At 48.0% G+C, this 21,590-nt stretch overlaps 1 protein-coding gene across 4 annotated transcripts; it reads right to left on the reverse strand.

The window, feature by feature from the left end:
- Positions 1-262: 262 nt before the first annotated feature.
- Positions 263-9,961, reverse strand: LOC147006329 (protein jagged-1b-like). Of its 4 annotated transcripts, none has more exons than XM_085869036.1 (7): positions 9,593-9,960; positions 9,196-9,483; positions 6,628-6,679; positions 2,892-3,137; positions 1,950-2,010; positions 627-757; positions 263-524 (listed from the first exon to the last, which is right to left on the reverse strand). In XM_085869036.1, exons 1-7 carry the CDS (start codon positions 9,632-9,634, stop codon positions 283-285), a joined length of 1,062 nt encoding a protein of 353 aa, XP_085725162.1. In that variant the 5' UTR covers positions 9,635-9,960; the 3' UTR covers positions 263-282. The 4 variants fall into 4 exon arrangements, with proteins under 4 accessions (XP_085725162.1, XP_085725164.1, XP_085725163.1 ...); XM_085869038.1 differs by lacking the exon at positions 9,593-9,960 and adding an exon at positions 6,926-6,996 and having other exon boundaries at positions 9,196-9,323; XM_085869037.1 differs by lacking the exon at positions 1,950-2,010 and having other exon boundaries at positions 9,593-9,961.
- Between the last annotated feature and the right edge of the window lie 11,629 nt (positions 9,962-21,590).

Below are 21,590 nucleotides of genomic sequence, written 5' to 3' on the forward strand. Positions count from 1 at the left end.
GCTGGCCACACCATGTGACTAATGACGTCACAATCACCATTGAAACATTACACACGAGTCCGTTTGTTTGTTTGCACGAAATGTTATAGTGTTTATTAATTACATTCGACCCTTTTAGACGAAGACCCTTTCAAACCCTTACAACCCTGAGACCCATGAAGACCACGAAGACCCGAAGTCCCACCAACACCCGTTATAACCATTTCAGACCCCTAAGACCCTCCCAAACTCGAAGTTGTGAAGTTCACGACATGAGGCCCGTCAACTGGAAACACAAGACCATCATGGCCAGTCGAGTGGCCTTGATTCGATCTTAGCCTTCCACGACGCTGAGTTGAACATGTGAAGCAAACTTACAAGTCCACGAAACGAGCAGAGAGAACAAACATTGCTGAGATCCTCACCCGTTTCGCAGTCAGGGCCAGAGAATCCTTCCGGACAAATGCATTCATATTTTGCAGGTTGTGAATTCTTGCAGGTCCCACCATTCTGGCACGGCGTGTGCTTCCCACAGTGATCCAAATCTGAGTGCAAAGCAAACAAGCAGATAAATGGCGGAGCAAACAAACCTCCTGGGGATAAACGACACAAAAGGTTGCTGGCGTGGTGGAGGTGGCTTTGCAAACCTTGACTGCAAAGCAGACCGCCCCAGTTGGTTTCACATAGGCACTGCCAGGGTGCCAGGCAGGTGCCATGTTTGCAGCCAGGGTGTGGCAGGCACTGATCACAAAACTCTCCGCTCCAGCCCCCTCGGCACCTGTTGATGCAATTCACAAGAAGACAACTTCATGGAAAGACAAACACAAAACCAAACATCCAAATGCAGTTATTTTCAACAAACATAAAATCTCATGGGTTGTTTAAATGAACAGTAACTATCTTCCTCAACCTTGTGTTAAATAAAAGGGGGAAGAGGGGCAATAAAGCATAATTACATCAACAGAGCAAAATTAAAACAACATTCAGCAAATGTGAGGATGGGATGGGTGAGTGGGAGAAGAAATTGGAGGGAAGTTGAGACAAGGAAGCGGAAGCAGCGTGAGCCAAAGATGAGCATAGAGAGAGAGAGGGGGGAGAGGTGGGGAGGGAGGGGTGAGAGAGGAGGGGGCAGAGAGGAGAGGAAGAGAGACAGAGGGAGAGATACAGAGAGAGAGGGAGACAGAGAGAGAGAGAGATAAATTTTTTTTACCAGTACAAACAAATCCAATTCCAACCACTTATAAAGCTTTCATCCGAAGTCTGATGGAGTACTGCTCTCCCCTCTGGGGTGGTGTTCCTGCATCACACCCAGCTTGACTTCACACTGTGGAAACCAAGGTTTTTAGGACAATTGGTATCTCCCACGATGAGGCTGAGTCATTGGGTCTCTCACGCTCTCACCGGACACAGGTTGGTGGTCTTTCTGTCTTCCACCATCTAATCTCCGGCCTCACCGCCCTGCTGTGTTTGTGATCTGTCCCCCGAGAGTGCTCAAGATCTTCCAGAAACCCCTTTCTGGTGAAGCTGCCAAAATTAAGAATCACTGCCCACCTTCATTCTCTTTTTCCTCTTTTTTCCCACCTCTCGAACAAATTCCCACACTCTCTTCAATCCCACTCTTCCCTCCAAGTCTTCAAAACAGCTGTTCACCACCACCTCTTATCGTCGCCCATCCAAAACCATGATCTTTTCTACCCCCGTTAATCCACCCCAAACCAACTTCCTTCAAATTCCCAACTTTCCTTCCTGAAAGTCCCTGTAGTACCATCTTGTTTAGACTGTGCACCCGATCCCATTACTCCCCTTTCCACAGATCTCCTCATTTCTTTGTTCTCCACCATTTTGTGCTTCCATCTCCCGCCCTCTTTCTCCTGCCTTGTTATATGGTCTGTGTATAAACTCTTACATGAGCCTCGACTTCGTTTTTTATTTATTTTAAAGCCAATAAAATCAAATGTCGATCAACTTACTTGCAAGTGTCTGCATAAGAACAAGTCGCATGCTGCAGGTTGCACCCGCGACGGCAAATTGCTGTCAAATAGAAAACAAACTTTAAAAAACAATTCCTTCAAAATCCATGAAGAGGGGGCATGCTCTGGATACCTGCAACAAAGGTTGGAAAGGCATCAAAAATTATATATCAGGAAGTTATCTTCCTGAAAAAACAATCAAAACAATTTGCTTGCGTGCAACATACGAGGCCCTGCTGAAGGCTCACCTGCAACAAAGGTTGGAAAGGCATCAAAATTATATATGAGGAAGTTATCTTCCTTAAAAACACAATCAAAACAATTTGCTTGCGTGCAACATACGAGGCCCTGCTGAAGGCTCACCTGCAACAAAGGTTGGAAAGGCATCAAAAATTATATATGATGAAGTTATCTTCCTGAAAAATGCAATCAAAACAATTTGCTTGCGCGCAACATACGAAGCCCTTCTGAAGGCTCACCTGCAACAAAGGTTGGAAAGGCATCAAAAATTATATATGAGGAAGTTATCTTACTTAAAAAACAATCAAAACAATTTGCGTGCGCGCAACATACGAGGCCGTGCTGAAGGCTCACCTGCAACAAAGGTTGGAAAGGCATCAAAAATTATATGTCAGGAAGTTATCTTCCTTAAAAACACAATCAAAACAATTTGCTTGCGTGCAACATACGAGGCCCTGCTGAAGGCTCACCTGCAACAAAGGTTGGAAAGGCATCAAAAATTATATGCCAGGAAGATATCTTCCTTAAAAACACAATCAAAACAATTTGCTTGCGTGCAACATACGAGGCCCTGCTGAAGGCTCACCTGCAACAAAGGTTGGAAAGGCATCAAAAATTATATGTCAGGAAGTTATCTTCCTTAAAAACACAATCAAAACAATTTGCTTGCGCGCAACATACGAGGCCCTGCTGAAGGCTCACCTTTCTTGCAGTGCAGACCGCTCCAGCCTTGATGACAAACCTTGTTTCCAAGCTCGTCACATTCGTAGTGTCCAAAGTAGTCGTCACGTGGTTTGCACAAGTGCGTACAGTTTGAACCATAGTAGTTCTTATCGCAAACGACACGCACTTTGTACGACAACTGGACCCTCGGGCCTGTGTGACTCAATTTCCGCCACGTTGGTCCAGGGAGCAGAACACTGGGATGCTTGGCTCGTTCGATCAGCTCTGCACAACAAACAGTGGAGCACGTCCAAGTGACCAAAAATCAACGTACAAGTCAATGCGACGAATGTCTCTGCCATCTTGTGTCCTGGTGTGTGACGTCATGAAAATCAAGCAAAACGAGAAATGCCACTTTGTAACTTGCTGGCACTGATGACCGGGTACCGAGACGTCCCGCTTTGATGTGACCCCGCTCTGAACGGACACTTGATGCTGACCCATGACGTTCGTTGTTAATCAATTCAATTCAAATGGAAGACCGAACGGGTGCAATGCCGCATTGCAATCATCAGAAGGAACCCAAACAAGCAAAGGGCAAAGATGAAGTCATCAGGAGGAACCTGGATACGAATCGGGTTTCAGCTGCTACTCCTTTACCTGCAGACCCATCAAGGTGCAGCCAGGTGAACCTTATTTAAAAAACAAACAAACAAACAAACAAAAATAACAACCCCCAGATTCAAAAAAAAATAAATAATTCTGCCTGCCAGACCATGCGACCGATCAGGTTGAAATTTACAAACTCTATTCCCCATGACTACCGGATCATAAATGCAAAGTTTCACATTGATCGATGAAGCGGATCAAGAGAAATCATTTTAAAAATATATTTTTGTTCAATCCAACATGGCAGCCAGACCATGTGACCTATCAATTATTCGTGAACACAGTGGGATCCCCAAGGCTTTGGAAAACGTGTGTGAAGTTTCCCCTCGAACTGTCCTGCCGTTCTGGAGAAGGTTTTTAAGTTTTCGGGGTAAATTCAACACGGCTGCCAAACCACGTGACCGGTGACGTCTCAGGTGGGACCATTTTGTTCCTCATGGATAGGTGGTCATAGCTTTAAAGTTTCACCTTGATCTGTTCAGCGATTTCAGAGAAGATTTTTGAAGATTCCAAAAATAAATAAAAAAAGACGACTGAACCGTGTGACTGATGACATCATCAAAAAAATTTCTGTCGACCAATTCCACCCAAGATGACCCTCAAAAATGTTCATACCGATCGGATGTAACATTCCACGTATATAATTGTGACGTCATAACAAAGGCACCAATGACATGGTGCAAAAAAATCACACTTATTCCCCATGTGGAGTACTTGGCCATGTGCAAAGTTTCAAATTTTTCAGAGATAGAGGTCAAAATTTTTTCCCTTTTTTACAACATCGCTGCCAAATCACGTGACCTACGACGTCATAATTTTAATTGGACAATTCTGCATGAGTAGTTGCTCCAATGGTGAAAATTTTTTGTCAATCCGACTGGTGGATTTTTGTCCGAAAAAATTTTTTTGTCCGAGTCCGAAAAAGCACTCAAGTTTTTGGGGGATTTTTTTTGTACACCGAGTCGAGGCTCATGGAAGAGTTAAATACACAGAAACATATAACAAGGCAGGAGACAAGAGGGGCGGGAGATGGAAGCACAAAATAGTGGGGGACAGAGACGTTAGGAGATCTGTGGAAGGGAGAGGGATGGGGCGGGAACATGGGGAATGCAAGATGGACATTACAGGGACTTTCAGGAAGGAAAGCAGGGAATTTGAAGGAGGTGGGTTCAGGGTGGATTAACGGGGGTAAAAAAGATCGTGGATTTGGATGGGGGATGATGTGAGATGGTGGTGAACAGCCTGTTTTGAAGACCTGGAGGGAAGAGTGGGATTGAAGAGAGTTTGGGATTTTGTTCCAGAGGCAGAAAAAGAGGAATGACAGAGTGAAGGTGAGCAGTGATTCGTGATTTTGGTAGTTTTACCAGAAGGGGGTTGTTGGAGGACCTTGAGCGCCCTGAGGGGGACAGATCACAGACAGAGCAGAGTAGGCAGGGAGGGGGCAAGGCTGGAGAGGAGACGTCAGAAGACAGAAAGACCGCCGACCTGCCTGCGATGAGAGAGTGAGAGGCCCAAAGACTCAGCCTCATCTTGGGAGATACCAATGACCCTCAATGCCAAGGTTTCCACAGCGTGAAGCCACACGTTGACTGTGACAGGAGAGGAAGTCCGTGAGCCATGAGTGGAGATTGCCAGAGTTTGGTGAGCAGTGCAGGATATGAGACCATATTGAAAGCTCACGATTTGTCGAGGGAGATGGCTCTGATCTCATGTTTGGCATTTAGGACCTCCATCCACAGCCAACTGGACTGAAATGATGGCAATTTGAAGTCACCACATATGAGGAAGAGAGAGAGTTGGGATGAGTGGATATAATTTGGTCCAAGTTTTCAGAGAGTGAGGTGTAGATGGAGTCATCACTGTTTGATGGACGGTACAGTACACATATAAACAAGAGGTGGGAGTGGAGGGGAAGCCGAAGCCAGAGGTATTCCTGGGGGTGTGGGGGAGTGAGGGCAGTGCATGGAGAGTGAGGAATAGAGTCTTTGATGAAGAGAGCAACTCCTCCACCAGGACGAGGCTCAGGTCTGTCGTACCGGAGGAGGGAGTCACCAGGGAGAGATACTTGGGAGTCAGAGACGTCTTGGGGGAGGAAAGTTTCTGTTAGGCAGATTGTGTCTGGTTTGTCAGTGGCAACCGGGATGGAGAGATAAGTCAGGTTTGAGCGAAGGCCCTGGATATTTGAGGTCCACATATTTAAGGAAGATGGAGGGGAGGAGGCTTTGGGTGTTGTAGGGGAGGGGGAGTGTAGTGTGAGGGAGGACAGTTGGAGGAAGTGAAAGTTGTTGACAGTTCATGACAGATTGCAGAAGAGCTAGGGGAGAGGGTCGGGTGGGGAGGAGGACAAAGGGCTCGGTGGTGAAGGAATGAGTCGCAGTGGGGATAAATAAAAGAAGGGGCAAAGGGAAGTGGGAGATCGGAGGAGGTGGAGAAATGATATGGAAGAGAGAGGTCGGGGGAAGGAGGAAGCTTTGTGGATGTGAAGTGGGGAAGCTTTGAGAAGGGGGAGTGAGGGGAGAAATTTGAAATTTGGGGGGAGGTCCTGAAACGCGGGTTTGACGTGTGCATCAAGGTGTCGTCATCCATCAAGAGAATTCAGAACTTGCTGTTGAGCCACATGGGTCGACCGCCAGCATCATGATCTCATCCCTGTATCTGAGCAGCAGTCACCGCATCCTTCTGGATGCTGGCAAGATGAGTTCTTCAGGCGTTCTGATTGGCCGCTGCCCACACAAAACCAATCATGTTGCCCAATTACAATGAGCAAGTCACTCATCAAGCGGGTCCATCATGACAAAGTGAAGGCAGAATTTCGATCCGTTGTTGAAAACATGGTGCCAGCAGTTGACAGACGTTGCATGCATTGCTGTCAATGGTGGTGTGCGAGAGGAATGTCGAAGAGTTTTCACATGATGATTGGCATGAAGGATCAAATGTGGATCAAATGTGGTCGTTTGCTCTTTGCTGGTCATTCCAGGACCCACGGTCATAGAATTCGAGGACCAATTCACACAACTCTGGTGTGTCTGACATCAAGAACCTGATACATCCCAAAAAACACGTGAAAACAGCACGAACATGACCTCACATTAGGTAGAGTACTTACCTCGGGTACCTTCATCTTGGTGCCAGACCTCCACCACCAGCATGTACACTTTCTGCAACAACGACAACAACAAATAGACAGGCGACACAAGCAGCTCCCAGACATTTGGTCATTGGCATGACTCCACCCCCCCTCCCCCCCTCCACATCCCAATATAAGACAATTAAATAAAGGGAGCATCAATAATAGGAGCTGAATGGATTGGGAGATTCTTGACAGCGGAAATAAAAAAAAAATTTTTAAAAGCTCTAATCACCAAAAATTTAAACTCCGGAGGGATCATCTTACAAATACAAACCTTGACTTGAAAAAAGAAAGTGGAAAAAGAGAAAACTTCAAACTTCACCGACGTAATGGAGAACTCAGGATCTATAGATGTCACACAAGGGAACAATGTCACCAATATGGTTCACTGCGTCCCGAGGAGTGTTCCAACAGGGACATTGGGAAAATCAGAGAGTGTGGACAAAGAGGGACCGAGGTTCAAATTACACTGAAACTTCAAACCTCCGAAGGACAAAAAGTCATGATGGACCAACTGCACTTGGCAAGACAGAAGGTGTAATGAATAAGATTTAAATAAATAAATACACACACAACTGGAAAGTAAAATTTCATGTGGATGAGTCAACGGTCCCGTGAGGGGGGGGAGAGAGGGAGAGAGGGAGAGAGAGGAGAGAGAGAGAGAGAGAGAGAGAGAGAGAGAGAGAGAGAGAGAGAGAGAGAGAGAGAGAGAGAGAGAGGAGAGAGAGAGAGAGAAAGAGAGAGAGAGAGAGAGAGAGAGAGAGAGAGAGAGAGAGAGAGAGAGAGAGAGAGAGAGAGAGAGAGAGAGAGAGAGAGAGAGAGAGAGAGAGAGAGAGAGAGAGAGAGAGAGAGAGAGAGAGAGAGAGAGAGAGAGAGAGAGAGAGAGAGAGAGAGAGAGAGAGAGAGAGAGACAGAGAGAGAGAGAGAGACAGAGAGAGAGAGAGAGAGAGAGAGAGAGAGAGAGAGAGAGAGAGAGAGATAAAGAGAGAGAGAGAGAGAGAGAGAGAGAGAGAGAGAGAGAGAGAGAGAGAGAGAGAGATACAGAGAGAGAGGGAGAGAGAGAGAGAGAGAGAGAGAGAGAGAGAGAGAGAGAGAGAGAGAGAGAGAGAGAGAGAGAGAGAGAGAGAGAGAGAGAGAGAGAGAGAGAGAGAGAGAGAGAGAGAGAGAGAGAGAGAGAGAGAGAGAGAGAGAGAGAGAGAGAGAGAGAGAGAGAGAGAGAGAGAGAGAGAGAGAGAGAGAGAGAGAGAGAGAGAGAGAGAGAGAGAGAGAGAGAGAGAGAGAGAGAGAGAGAGAGAGAGAGAGAGAGAGAGAGAGAGAGAGAGAGAGAGAGAGAGAGAGAGAGAGAGAGAGAGAGAGAGAGAGAGAGAGAGAGAGAGAGAGAGAGAGAGAGAGAGAGAGAGAGAGAGAGAGAGAGAGAGAGAGAGAGAGAGAGAGAGAGAGAGAGAGAGAGAGAGAGAGAGAGAGAGAGAGAGAGAGAGAGAGAGAGAGAGAGAGAGAGAGAGAGAGAGAGAGAGAGAGAGAGAGAGAGAGAGAGAGAGAGAGAGAGAGAGAGAGAGAGAGAGAGAGAGAGAGAGAGAGAGAGAGAGAGAGAGAGAGAGAGAGAGAGAGAGAGAGAGAGAGAGAGAGAGAGAGAGAGAGAGAGAGAGAGAGAGAGAGAGAGAGAGAGAGAGAGAGAGAGAGAGAGAGAGAGAGAGAGAGAGAGAGAGAGAGAGAGAGAGAGAGAGAGAGAGAGAGAGAGAGAGAGAGAGAGAGAGAGAGAGAGAGAGAGAGAGAGAGAGAGAGAGAGAGAGAGAGAGAGAGAGAGAGAGAGAGAGAGAGAGAGAGAGAGAGAGAGAGAGAGAGAGAGAGAGAGAGAGAGAGAGAGAGAGAGAGAGAGAGAGAGAGAGAGAGAGAGAGAGAGAGAGAGAGAGAGAGAGAGAGAGAGAGAGAGAGAGAGAGAGAGAGAGAGAGAGAGAGAGAGAGAGAGAGAGAGAGAGAGAGAGAGAGAGAGAGAGAGAGAGAGAGAGAGAGAGAGAGAGAGAGAGAGAGAGAGAGAGAGAGAGAGAGAGAGAGAGAGAGAGAGAGAGAGAGGGAGAAAGAGAGAGAGAGGAGAGAGAGAGAGAGAGAGAGAGAGAGAGAGAGAGGGAGAGAGAGAGAGAGAGAGAGAGAGAGAGAGAGAGACAGAGACAGAGACAGAGACAGATCAGGAACAACAGTCACTCAACCCCCCCGCCCCCCTTGCACCCCCACAAACCCCCTTAGACTTTGAAGTTTTTGTTTTGCTGTGACAAAAGTTTGGTCCATCATGGGTGATGAAGGTTGTGGTGAAGTTTCATCGAAATTGTGTGTGTAGTTTCGGAGAAGAGAGGAAACACCTCTTTTGGGGAAGGTCAAATCCCCCCCCCACCCCCTGTTCCCCCATGAATGAGCGCAGATTTTGATGCGGTCAATACAAAGACTCGTCAAGAAAAAATCCTGCAACGTCGGCGTCTTGAACCGCTCTGACGTCACAAAACGTTAAACTCGATAAACGTGCGTCGACCGTCGAAGGCACGGACCACGTACCGGCCATGCGATGTCGAAGTGGACGGAGACGCGGCCGACGGCGTCTCCCAAATCGAAGGTGTTTCCACGGACGACGCGCGTCCATCCTCGTCCCAGCAAACAGCGAGGGACACCGGGCGCGTCCAGGCTCCGGGACAAGCAAGCCGTGAACATGGTGCCGCACCGGCAAGCACCCCGCGCCCAGGCTCGCACGACCCCTCCGTCGCAGCAACGACCGTCGCCAAGTTCCCCGTGCGGATCACTGAAGCGTAAGATCTGCAGTTCGAAAGTTCCACGTCCGAGGGACACCTGCGCCGTCGGGGAGGGACGCACGCACGCACGCACCGTGGGACACCTGTCGATGTAAAAGTCAGACAGCACGAAAACCGGAATAAAAAACTGGAATCCAAATTCGTGCCTGCACGCATGAAGCGAGGACGAGAAGTAAACGTCGATCCATCGTGGCTCTCGTCTCGTACTTGGGTTCGCACAGCACGGAGCTCGTCGATGAACGGGTCGACTCGTCCAGCGGGGCCGTGTCCGAGTCAAAAATGTCGATGTCGATGCGGACCCGGTCCACAGTGACGTCACGAACCCATGAAGGCTGAGCACAGTACGTGTCGTACGGGGCAAGTGACACCTCAGCAATCTGACAAAGTACGAACTGAACGTCACGGAAACGCCCTCCTGATGTTTTGGCGGGAAATTTTTGTCTGGGAATTACGAACGGCTGAACGTCACGGGAACGCCCCTCCTGACGTTTTGGCGGGAAATTTTTGTCTGGGAATTACGAACAGCTGAACGTCACGGTAACGCTCCTCCTGACTTTTTGGCGGGAAATTTTTGTCTGGGAATTACGAACGGCTGAACGTCACGGGAACGCCCCTCCTGATGTTTTGGCGGGAAATTTTTGTCTGGGAATTACGAACGGTTGAACGTCACGGTAACGCCCCTCCTGATGTTTTGGCGGGAAATTTTTGTCTGGGAATTACAAACTTCTGAACGTCACGGTAACGCCCCTCCTGACGTTTTCACAGGAAATTTTTGTCTGGGAATTACGAACGGTTAAACGTCACGGTAACGCCCCTCCTGATGTTTTGGCGGGAAATTTTTGTCTGGGAATTACAAACGGCTGAACGTCACGGTAACGCCCCTCCTGACGTTTTGGCGGGAAATTTTTGTCTGGGAATTACGAACGGCTGAACGTCACGGTAACGCTCCTCCTGACGTTTTGGCGGGAAATTTTTGTCTGGGAATTACGAACGGCTGAACGTCACGGTAACGTCCCTCCAGACGTTTTGGCGGGAAATTTTTGTCTGGGAATTACGAACGGTTGAACGTCACGGTAACGCCCCTCCTGACGTTTTGGCGGGAAATTTTTGTCTGGGAAGTTTTAAAATGTATTTCCTTTTCCTCTCCCAAAGCGATGACGTCGCTATTCCCTGCAAAGACACACTGTCCGTCCTGTATTATCGACCATCCGGTATTCCTCTCCACACTTCGCCCATTTATCTTCACATCTCGTACTTCTGCCATTCGAAATGTCCCGTTCGAATTCCATGATGTTTCCTGAAGGAATTCGATGTTTCCCGACGTTGTCCAGTCCTCGTCAACGTTTGTGCCTCGAACTTTGTGTGTGTCACGTGGTCCCCCCCCCCCAACTCCCCGTCGTGATTCTTTCCGTGTATTTTCCTGGAAAGCCACAGCTGTCCACGTGACCCTCAGCTCAGGGGTCCGTGACATCGACGTGGAGCCAGACGGAAAGTCACGTGCTTGTCCACGTGGCACACGAAGGACGTTAAGGAGGTGTGTCCACGTGGACACGGCTCAACTTTCTTGTCGATGCAGTGTCGAAGCTTGTCCGGGAGCGAACACATGGAACGTACAAGGGGCGCAGGAGACGAGAGCCGAAGGAGAGGGAAGGACAAAACAGTGGGGAACAGAGACATGTTCCTACATGGGGTGGGGGTACACGGGGTAAACAAGATGGACACCACAGGGACTTTCAGGAAGGAAAGCAGGGAATTTGAAGGAGGTGGGTTTGGGGTGGATTGACGGGGGAAGAAAAGATCGAGGATTTGGATGGGGGATGATAAGAGGTGGTGGTCAACGGCTGTTTTGTAGACCTGGAGGGAAGAATGGGATTGAAGAGAGTGTGGGAGTTTATTTCAAAGGTGGGAAAACGAGGATTGACAGAGTGAAGGTGAGCAGTGACTTGATTTTGGTAGTTTTACCAGAAGGGGGTTGTTGGCGGACCTTGAGCGCCCTGCGGAAATGTGTTAACACGGGATGAAGGTTACCTTAGTGAGGGTTAAGTATAATAGGCTTGGTTTGTTTGCGTATTTAATAAATAGATAGATAATCGTGCTCTGCACTTCATCTTTTTTGTTGTTTTTGTTGATCTACCTGCGTGTACCTGATGTCCCGCCACCACGACGGAGTCTTTTAAAACCGATTAATCGATGGTGGTGTGAACCGTTGGACGACCATATCCGGTCGTTGGTTCGTCATGACCGTGGTTTTGGTTGAGCCTTGAAGACTTGCGTAAAAAGGTCGCAGTTAAGTCGACAAAATCTCACTCCTCCGAGTGCATGCACGTTGGACAGCCGCCTTAATTCCCAATGGTTTGCTTTGAAGCACCACAGCGTGTCTGAGATGGTGGGCGTCCCAAGCTAAGCTGGTCGGTATTACCGACTTGTTTGCGATGACCCACCCTGGTGCCCCCACCACCACCTACCTGCCGGTAAGCTACACCTTCACTGAGTAGATTCAGGTGTCCTTGGGATTGGGGGGTTTTAATCCCGGTGCTGAAACATCTTGTGTGAAACAGTTCTCTCTCCCTCTTGTTGTTCCCACCAGGGGGTATGAAGGCTTTTTCGTTGTGATGAGTCACAAACAGGTAAATCATTTCTACCTTTTGAAGGTTGTTTTGTGCATTGTTTAAACTAGTACGTGCCCGTATGTACAAAAAAAAAGAAAAAAAAGAATTCAAACAACCACACAGGCCGTTCCTTCGCTCTTGTAAACGACGACAGGAATGGGGCATTGTGTTTATCTATAAATGGGCATAAAAATCGAGAAATTATGAGAATACAGAAAGTCATCATTATCCGTAAGTCCGTACGTTGTAACCCGTAATGGGGAACGCGGCTGAGAATCTCTTCCCCATCGGCCACGCCTACGCAGCAACGTGTGCTGTCATTGGTTGGTAAATAAATGGCCATAACTTGGGAAGCACTTGTCCGATTAATATCAAACCTTGAAAAGGGACATCCTCAGGTCCCCAGCAATATACCTGGCAAGTTTCAATTAGATCGGACAAGTGGTTGTCAAGAAACAGCGGTTGCAGACACACACACACACACACACACACACACAGATTGCTGGAATTATAGATGATTGAAACCATGAATGTCCATGTAAAATTGACCTTGTCTCACAACTACGTTTGTCTCTTCGGTTTGTTTCGACGCATTCCCGTGGTGGGGTGGTGTCTGCTGTGCTTTGTGGTGTTTCCCTGCTGTGAGCATGAAAGGTGTCCCTTGTGCATTTACAGGTGACGACCAAAGGTGCCTGGTCCTGTGAGGGTTGGAGTTAATTGATCAATTCGAATGATTTCATGGACTTTTGTCAAGTTAATTGTGTTTCACTCTCAGGTTTCACTCGGAGCAACCGCTCCCCGCGAAATGGTGGTGCAACATCGGGCGGCGGAGGTTCGATTTGTCCACAAACACGGAGACATATCCTGATCGGGAAATACGATTTGGCATCGACGTGACTCGCACCTGGTCGACCGTCATTGGCTCTGCAACCGAAGGGAGACCGAGGTTACACTTTCACCCCTAGATTGTCTGTCCGTCTGTTTGTCTGTGAGCAGGATATCTCATAAAAAAAATTATGGACGGATTCGGACGAAACTTGGTGGGCATGTCGGCTCGGTGACAAGATCAAGTGGATTCCATTTTGGTTCAGGTCTGAATCCAGATGCGGCCGATCAGTGGAGACAAAACCTCAACTGTCCAGCCTGGTGGAGGGAAGGATGTACTCCACTGAGTGTCTTCTATCCTCAAAACTGATTGTTGACCTTTTAAAACGCACCTGAGGATCTACTATGAGGACACATCACCTGTGAGGATCTACTATGAGGACACATCACCTGTGAGGATCTACTATGAGGACACATCACCTGTGAGGATCTACTATGAGGACACATCACCTGTGAGGATCTACTATGAGGACACATCACCTGTGAGGATCTACTATGAGGACACATCACCTGTGAGGATCTACTATGAGGACACATCACCTGTGAGGATCTACTATGAGGGCACATCACCTGTGAGGATCTACTATGAGGACACATCACCTGTGAGGATCTACTATGAGGACACATCACCTGTGAGGATCTACTATGAGGACACATCACCTGTGAGGATCTACTATGAGGACACATCACCTGTGAGGATCTACTATGAGGACACATCACCTGTGAGGATCTACTATGAGGACACATCACCTGTGAGGATCTACTATGAGGACACATCACCTGTGAGGATGCACTCACACGTGTGTAAAGGCCCCGCCCCCATCAGGCTGATTGACAGTCGGACAGCCCCGCCCACCCCTCGGATCGCTGCGAACTCTTCTTCAAAGGAAGATCGTTTTCCGGTGAGACAAGGACGGTGAGAAATGGAGTTATTGAGGTGAAGTTCAACTCCACCGGCAGGGCGGGGCTCAGACCTGTCAACCCGGAGGAGACAATCGCAAGGGAGAGACACCAAGACGCCTTTTCTTCAACATAGTTTTGAAGGTTTATTAGGGATCACATTTAATTGAGAGCTGTGTTTGAAATCTGAGGGTTTCAATCCCACACATTTCATATCTGGACGAGAAATGTTCAATATGAATGGATAATACGGATGTGCCGGTTGAGGCGGAGAACACAAGCGTTCCCTTCATCTCTGAAGGCTCGTTCCGAGTGTCCTTGAGGAATGCGGTCTTTATTAATCCCACGTGGAAAGTTTCCTCCAAAAAAAACGTTCCAACAAACGCAAAAGGCTTCGTTCAATTTGATCCACCTGGGATTCAAACTCGTGCAAAATGTGAAACACGGAACCGCAAAACACCACGAGAGATGGGAGAAATGGGAAGTGGGACCGCTACGTAGGAAGATTAGGAGATCGTGACGTAATGTGTGATTGTTTGGGGAAAAGCTGAGCAGCAGGAACTGAGAAAAACTGTTTAAAGGACAATGTGTATTGGAATGTGGGAAGTGTTTGGGATGAGGATGGACAGTGTGTATTGGAATGTGGGAAGTGTTTGGGATAAGGATGGAGAGTGTGTATTGGAATATGGGAAGTGTTTGGGATGAGGACAGACAGTGTGTATTGGAATGTGGGAAGTGTTTGGGATGAGGATGGACAACGTGTATTGGAATGTGGGAAGTGTTTGGGATGAGGATGGACAGTGTGTATTGGAATGTGGGAAGTGTTTGGGATGAGGATGGACAGTGTGTATTGGAATGTAGGAAGTGTTTGGGATAAGGATGGAGAGTGTGTATTAGAATATGGGAAGTGTTTGGGATGAGGACAGACAGCATGTATTGGAATGTGGGAAGTGTTTGGGATGAGGATGAACAGTGTGTATTGGAATATGGGAAGTGTTTGGGTGAGGATGGACAGTGTGTATTGGAATGTGGGAAGTGTTTGTAATGAGGGTGGACAATGTTCCTTGGAATGTGGGAAGTGTTTGGGAAGAGGACGGACAGCGTGAACTGAAGTATGGAAAGTGAAAAGGCAAATCTCGTGAGAGTGAAGCAGTGAAGACTTGTGATCTGCCCTCTTCACAACCACATCCCAGCAAGTTATCCAGTCAGTGACAAGAGTGTCCGTGCGGTGATGCCAGGCACAGGTGGGCACAACCTCCATTGTCCCTCGAGCAGTCGTTTTGTCCCGGCATAAAGGAGAGTCAAAATGGTGGGCGGAATGTTCACGGTGATGACATTCAATTGACTGGACGGTTCTTAATAGCAAAGCTGAAGACCAGTGTACTTACATCGTTCGACAGTAAGGGGTAGAGGGTTCGATTCCCGACCTGACTATCAACTGCCGGCTCGACGCTTCACAGGGATGGCGGTGCCGCCCCTCGGATCGACATCAAACCGGGTGTGTGTGTGCCGGCATGACCTCATGGACGTTAAAGACCATATGATGTCCTCCAATAGTCGTATAATCGTTGACACCCTGAACAAGTTTGAAATTCTCTCCCTGGCTCTCTCTCGCCAACGTCCCGATGCCAACGTCCCTCAGCGTAAGTCGAGGGAGGACCGTGGACCGACAATGTGAATGAACGAACACTTAACGTGTGTTGAGGATTTTAGAAATTTGTTTAACTTTGACCTATGTTGACCTTTTGACCTCAAAAAACAAGAGGCTTCTTTGGCTGATGATGAGCTCTAACCATGTTTGGTGATGTTTGGTGAAGATCGGTTAAAAATTGTGACCTACAGTGCGGGACTACACAGTGCGGCGAGCAGACCAGGCCCATCCAGGGAATTGGATTTATTTATTGTCTTGTCCTTTAACGAGGAACTTGTCCTTCAATCTTGGGGGATCTCACAGGATCACCCTGTCACTCCGTGAAGGATCATCACATCACACGAACCCACCGACTTCCTGGCAAGGGAGAGTCTCTCGAACTTCCAGTCCTCCACCATCGCCATGACGTCTCCTGCGCAAACCACATTGAAAAACTGCCCTCCAAAGCCAGGCACGCGCGTCACGTCTTCCGTCGATCCCAGTCTTGATTCGGAAAAAATCAGAACGACTCACAATCTTCAAGGTCTTTATCTGCAGCTCAATGGAGTACTGCTCTCCACTATGCGCTGGCACCCCAGCATCACACCTGTCTCTTTTTTTTTTACCTGGATGTGAAATCCGATGTCAGGGCTTGAGAAGTGAGCACAATGTGGTCACGTGACATCGGCATCACCACCCATCGGGTCTCCGGCTGTGTGTATGATGTGAGGTCCGTGTCGCCAACTCGTTTGTCCAGGTGTTGAATAATAGTGTCCCGTTGATGTACCTGTAACGATGACCTCTGCTTCACCTCCGTCCGGTGGTACACGACTGATGGTTTCCTCAATAATGTCTGTCCAGTACACCATGTTGTCCACACAGTCGAAAGCAACTCCGATTACAAAAGATGTCTATGTAGAGGGAGACAAAATCATTTCTAAAGTTATATTTGTAAGAGGAACCTACAAAATGATGCAATCCATCCCATAATGCTTTGAGCATGCGCAGAACCCCCAGGTGACGGTGGCCATTGGGGCATGTCAAAAGATCCTGTGCATGCGAGATCAGGACTATGACCTAAAATGGCTCACGAAGCTTCTAGAAGGAGTCGAAAATCCTTGAAAAAGTACCCGAGAGAAAGGGGCTGCGCCTCTGCACAACCAATGGGTTGGAGAAGTTGAGTGTGGGTCCATTGAGGAGTGGCGCAGGGAGAGTGGTTAGTGATAGAAAACAAGATGGCAGGTTCATTAAACAGGTATTTTGCTTCACCGTTGACACAAGAACAGTCAGGAGAATCGCCGGGTATCTGAGAGTATCTGTCAAGGAGGTGAAGAAGGACTTCTTGCAGAAGATCCAGGTGAAAATGAAGGAACAGCTTGGAGATACATCAGTGGGATACAAGATTGTGAACTGTTCAGCCTGGCGAAGACATGCACTCCACTACTTGCTGTTCTCGTTTGTTTAAAGCGATGATGCTCCCTGATTTCCGAGCAGATGGAAGATGACCCAGGGTAAATGATAGTGTGAAAAGGGGCAGAGAGACAGAGAGAGAGGATCTGCAAGAGCAGCAGAGCAGGTTTTTTTTAGGACGTGTCAATTGATGCCGTCTGGTGCAGGTGCAGAGTCAGAGCCGAGGCTTGAAAGAACCTTCTCCACCTTCTCAGGCTCAAAAGACCCACCGTCCTGGAGCAGTTGGGTAAGACAGGGAAGAATGGGTACTGAGAGTGAGGGGTTGTGGACTCAAAGTTTGGAAGCAAACACAGAATTGAGGTGTTCGGCCTTCTCACGAGTGGAGTCGGCCATGGTTCAGCATTTAAAAGGACGGAGCACGGACAAAAAAATCCTGGCAAGGCAAAATGGCAAACCACCCGGTGCAACCCTTGCCAAGTGGCACCAACGCCCCACGAAGAGTCTGGAACATCCAAAAAAATTTCAACAACAACAACAACAACAACAACAAAGGAACGGAATGTTTATGATGTCACGAAGAGGTGTGAAAATGAGGTTTGTAGGAAAATACAAACACGCCAGTCAGGTGTATAACTCGCAACAGGTGTCCAACTAAACAAGTGGCGGGCAATCGTAATGGCAGACGATGGTGGAGCGGGAAACGCGTCTGCTCGTTTGAGAGAGTGAGAGTGAGAAGACTGCTCACAGACAGACAGACAGACAGACGTGAACACAGCTTCCATCCACCTTCGGTGGTGGAGGTAATAAGTTTGGGATGAAGGAGCATGGATGCAGGCAGGAAAGGATGCACACAAATCTGCCGGAGCACAGGATGAGGTGCAAATACCCGACGTGAAGCGAGTCCGCACGATGAGGAAAGTATTCCGAGAAAGGTTCTTGCGAGAAGACCAACGGGGTCCTCCCTAAGCAGGCCGACGGGGTCCTCCCTAAGCAGACCGACGGGGTCCTCCCTAAGCAGACCGACGGGGTCCTCCCTAAGCAGACCGACGGGGTCCTCCCTAAGCAGACCGACGGGGTCCTCCCTAAGCAGACCGACGGGGTCCTCCCTAAGCAGACCGACGGGGTCCTCCCTAAGCAGACCGACGGGGTCCTCCCTAAGCAGGCCGACGGGGTCCTCCCGAAGCAGACCGACGGGGTCCTCCCTAAGCAGACCGACGGGGTCCTCCCTAAGCAGACCGACGGGGTCCTCCCTAAGCAGTATCCGCCATCTTCCCACAGATTGTAGACCTGCAACCCGATATCATTTTCTCAACAGCACGGCACTCCCCCTCATTGAGCCTTAATCGTTCGAGCCTTCCTGAATAAAAATTCCCAGGTCGTTGGATTGGCCAAGACGGACCGACTGCCTGGCCCCTATGATCACCAGTCATAACCCCCCTAATCCCCCTTGATTTTTATTCTGTGGGAGTTTGTCACAGATGTTGTCTACAACAACAAGGTGGCAAACCTGCAGGATTTCCGTTCTCGGATCACAGCTGCACGCGCACTGGTGGACACAAACATGCTCAACCGAGCATGGCAAGACCTCGTGTCCCACCTTGATGTCCTGCACGTGACAAACGGAGCTCACATTGAAGCGTGTTGATGGTGTGCACAAAACTTCATGAGTTTCTGTATCATACAAACCAAAAGGGTGTTGTGTATATCATTTGTGGTTCTCCGTATCATTTGTGGCACTGCCACGCTTGGTCGTTCAGGAAGTGGAGTGGTGTTTCCTCAAACTTGCAGAGATACGCACAAGGATATGAGACGCAGGTGGAGGCCATTCGGCCCATCATGCCTGTTCCACATCGCCACCACATTCATGGATTAAACAATGCTGAGACACAGCAGCACATCATGAAGTTTGGCAAAACTCCCCAAAGATTTTGTTTTGTGGGTAAATTGTTGGAGAGATTAATTTTATTTTCAACCAAGGTTGGCACATGTCATAAGGAAGGTCTGGGTGTACTAAAAAGGTGTTAAAATGAAGACAGTCAGCCCCAAGTGGGACAGATGGTCATTTACCGATGGAGGGTAGTTGTGGTTGGGGTGCATCGGGTAATGACGTTGATTTTCAGTTTGATTAATGAAATAGTTTACGGTATTCATAGAAAACTTACCCCACGCAGTCTTGAAAAAGGACTTGGTGCGAGCCAACTCTTTTGGCGCCAAATTTGTAATTAAAATTTCTTAAAATTCAAATCAAATGGAAGACCAAACAGGTACGAGTCCTGTATTGGAATCATCAACAGGAACCCGAACAAGCAAAAAGCAAAGATTAAGTCATCAGGAGGAACCTGGATCGGACTCGGATTTCAACTGCTGCTCTTCCACCCTCAAACCCATCCAGGTGCAACCAGGTGAGCCTATTATTTTTTTTGGGGATACACTGTCGAGGCTCGAATGAGAGCGAACACACAGAAACGAGCAAGGGGAGCAGGAGACAAGAGGAGCGGGAGAGGGAAGGAGAAAAACCAGTGGGAATCGTGTCACCCCCACCCCACCCCACCCCAATCTGTGATGTCTTATTTCCCCATTAACCCTGCCACACCTGATGCTCTGACTTGCATGTTCATGTGTTCCCTCCACTCCTCCCTTTCACACATTCTCCTGTTCCTTCATTCCCTTGCTTGTTGCGTCCGATTGTTGCCTTTTCCCCCTTTGCGTCACCTCACTCTCCATGAGCTTCGTTTCTTGTGTCGAAAAATCAATCGGCACGTACCGTTGCGAGTCGACGTAATACAGATACCCTGCGAAGCTCGTCAGGCTCACAAGGTGTTCAAGACCCTCCAGCCTGAGCTGGTGAAGACCCTCCAGCCTGAGCCATCACAATGGTGTTGTGAACAACACGGTTCGAATCCAAAATATCAGAACCGTCGAGTCAAAGTGACACTCCGTGACCGCCGGAACTCTGGGAAAGCCAAAGCCAAAGCCCCCGGAACCCCAACCAAAGCCGTCGTGTGTACACAGGGTGTTTCAAAAAAAAGTGGACGACTTGAGCAGTCTGACATTCTGTCGTTTGTGAAACTACTAGAGGAAGAAAAAACATCAAGAAAAATGTAAAAACATCGAGGGATGAAATCTCACAAAAAAACAACCAAACAAGGAAGTGATGACACCACATTACGATGCCACAACACGACACCACAATCCTCTTCTGGATTACCCCGTCACGACATCTTTTGACATGTTACTCGTGTTGTCGGATTGTGATGGAACAAGGACAAAATATATCGTGATGCTCAACCAGAAGGGGATTGTTGCGTCGTATTGTGACATCACAATGCAGCGTCATTCTTCATTGTTATTCTTCTTCTTCATCCAATCTCCACTCATGGCTCGCAGACTTCCTCTCCTGTCGCAGTCAACGTGTGGCCCTTAATGGAATTCTCTCATCGAACGGCAAACCTCGAACCCTGGCTGTCCTGAAGCAGGAGGTGGAGGACAACCGTCTGGCGACCACTCCAGCCACTTGCGGACGAGTTGTGGAGAATTTCGGAGTCAGGATCGAAGCGTGCTTGAACAGAGGTGGAGCACACATTGAAAACCTCCATTACGAGCAGTGTCACGAGTGATTTGAAAATGGCACGGTGTTTGCTTTCCATCAAGGTGTCACTGAACTTGCTACCTTTTGTGATTTTCCTCCAATAAAACGTTCAAAAAATTTCCTCCACTTTTTTTTTTGGGGGAAACACCCTGAAAATGAAAACCGCCATTTAGTGTTGTTCATTGTGATGGAATCTTTACCTTAGTCCTGGGTCGACAGCAATGGAAATTGTACTTATCAACCTGTCCTCGATCAGAACCCGGCGTTGTGAACCGTCAAGTCTTGCCACCTCAATCCAACTCCGTACAAGATCGATCCAGAATATGTTTCCGTACAGGTGGTCGATCGCAAGTCCGTTTGGAAAGGTGAGCCCTGGGCAAAACAGACAACCAGTAAGGGGCTATGTGTCAATAAATTATTCAAAAAACAAGGACAAATGTGTCCAAGAGCCACGTCCTAAAGGTTTTGTCTTCACCAGAAGAAGAAGAACAAGAACAAGAAGAGGAAGAAGAAGAAGAAAAAAAAACTTCCGATATTTCGTCACGTGCCTTGATTAAGCCAATCGCGAGACCCGTCATAGTGTATTTACGTATTTACGAAATATAGTGTATTTATGAAATAAATAATGTATTTACGAAATTACAATATATCTTAAATGGAATAATCTTTAAATAGTAACGTGAACTTTTCGAAACTTTAAAGCAAATGTCCGAATATATTTAAAAGTTCATGATAGATGCTCTCAAAAGGCACCGTCTATGTGAGGATGTGTACAGGTGTTTAGTAGTTAAGGAGATCCGGATCCTGAATGTAAAAGAGCCGAGTCCTAAAGGTTTTGGCTTCACAAGAAGATGAAGAACAAGAATAAGAAGAACAACAAGAAGAAGAACAACGCCGAGCTCTCTTATAGCCGCGTCTCGCTTCTATCCCAAAGATGCCGATTGCCCACCTTTAAGTTTGTCCCGTTTTTAACTCACCTGGACTTTAGTCCGGTGAGCTTACGCGATCGAGCAGCGTCCGTAGGTAAGTCAGTCAGTGGGTGAGAGAGTCTGTAGACACTTCTGTCATCATCGCTTGAACCAAACACGCGGTTTTGATCAAACTTGGCCACAAGCTTCATA

This window comes from Eptatretus burgeri, unplaced genomic scaffold (assembly GCF_056783735.1).
Source record: "Eptatretus burgeri isolate ZD-2024b unplaced genomic scaffold, Ebu_testis_v1 Ebu_testis_scaffold_3186, whole genome shotgun sequence".
NCBI classification, from domain to species: domain Eukaryota; kingdom Metazoa; phylum Chordata; class Myxini; order Myxiniformes; family Myxinidae; genus Eptatretus; species Eptatretus burgeri.

Bases quoted from the DNA above. Each gene is read 5' to 3' on its own strand.
- LOC147006329 (XM_085869036.1), bottom strand. From the start codon at position 9,634: ATGGATCGACGTTTACTTCTCGTCCTCGCTTCATGCGTGCAG. The intron at 6,680-9,195 runs GTACGTGGTCCG...TCGTTGTTGCAG, and splicing joins ACTTCGACATCGCATGGCCG to AAAGTGTACATGCTGGTGGT. The intron at 525-626 runs GTTTGCAAAGCC...CTTTGCACTCAG, and splicing joins CGGTCTGCTTTGCAGTCAAG to ATTTGGATCACTGTGGGAAG.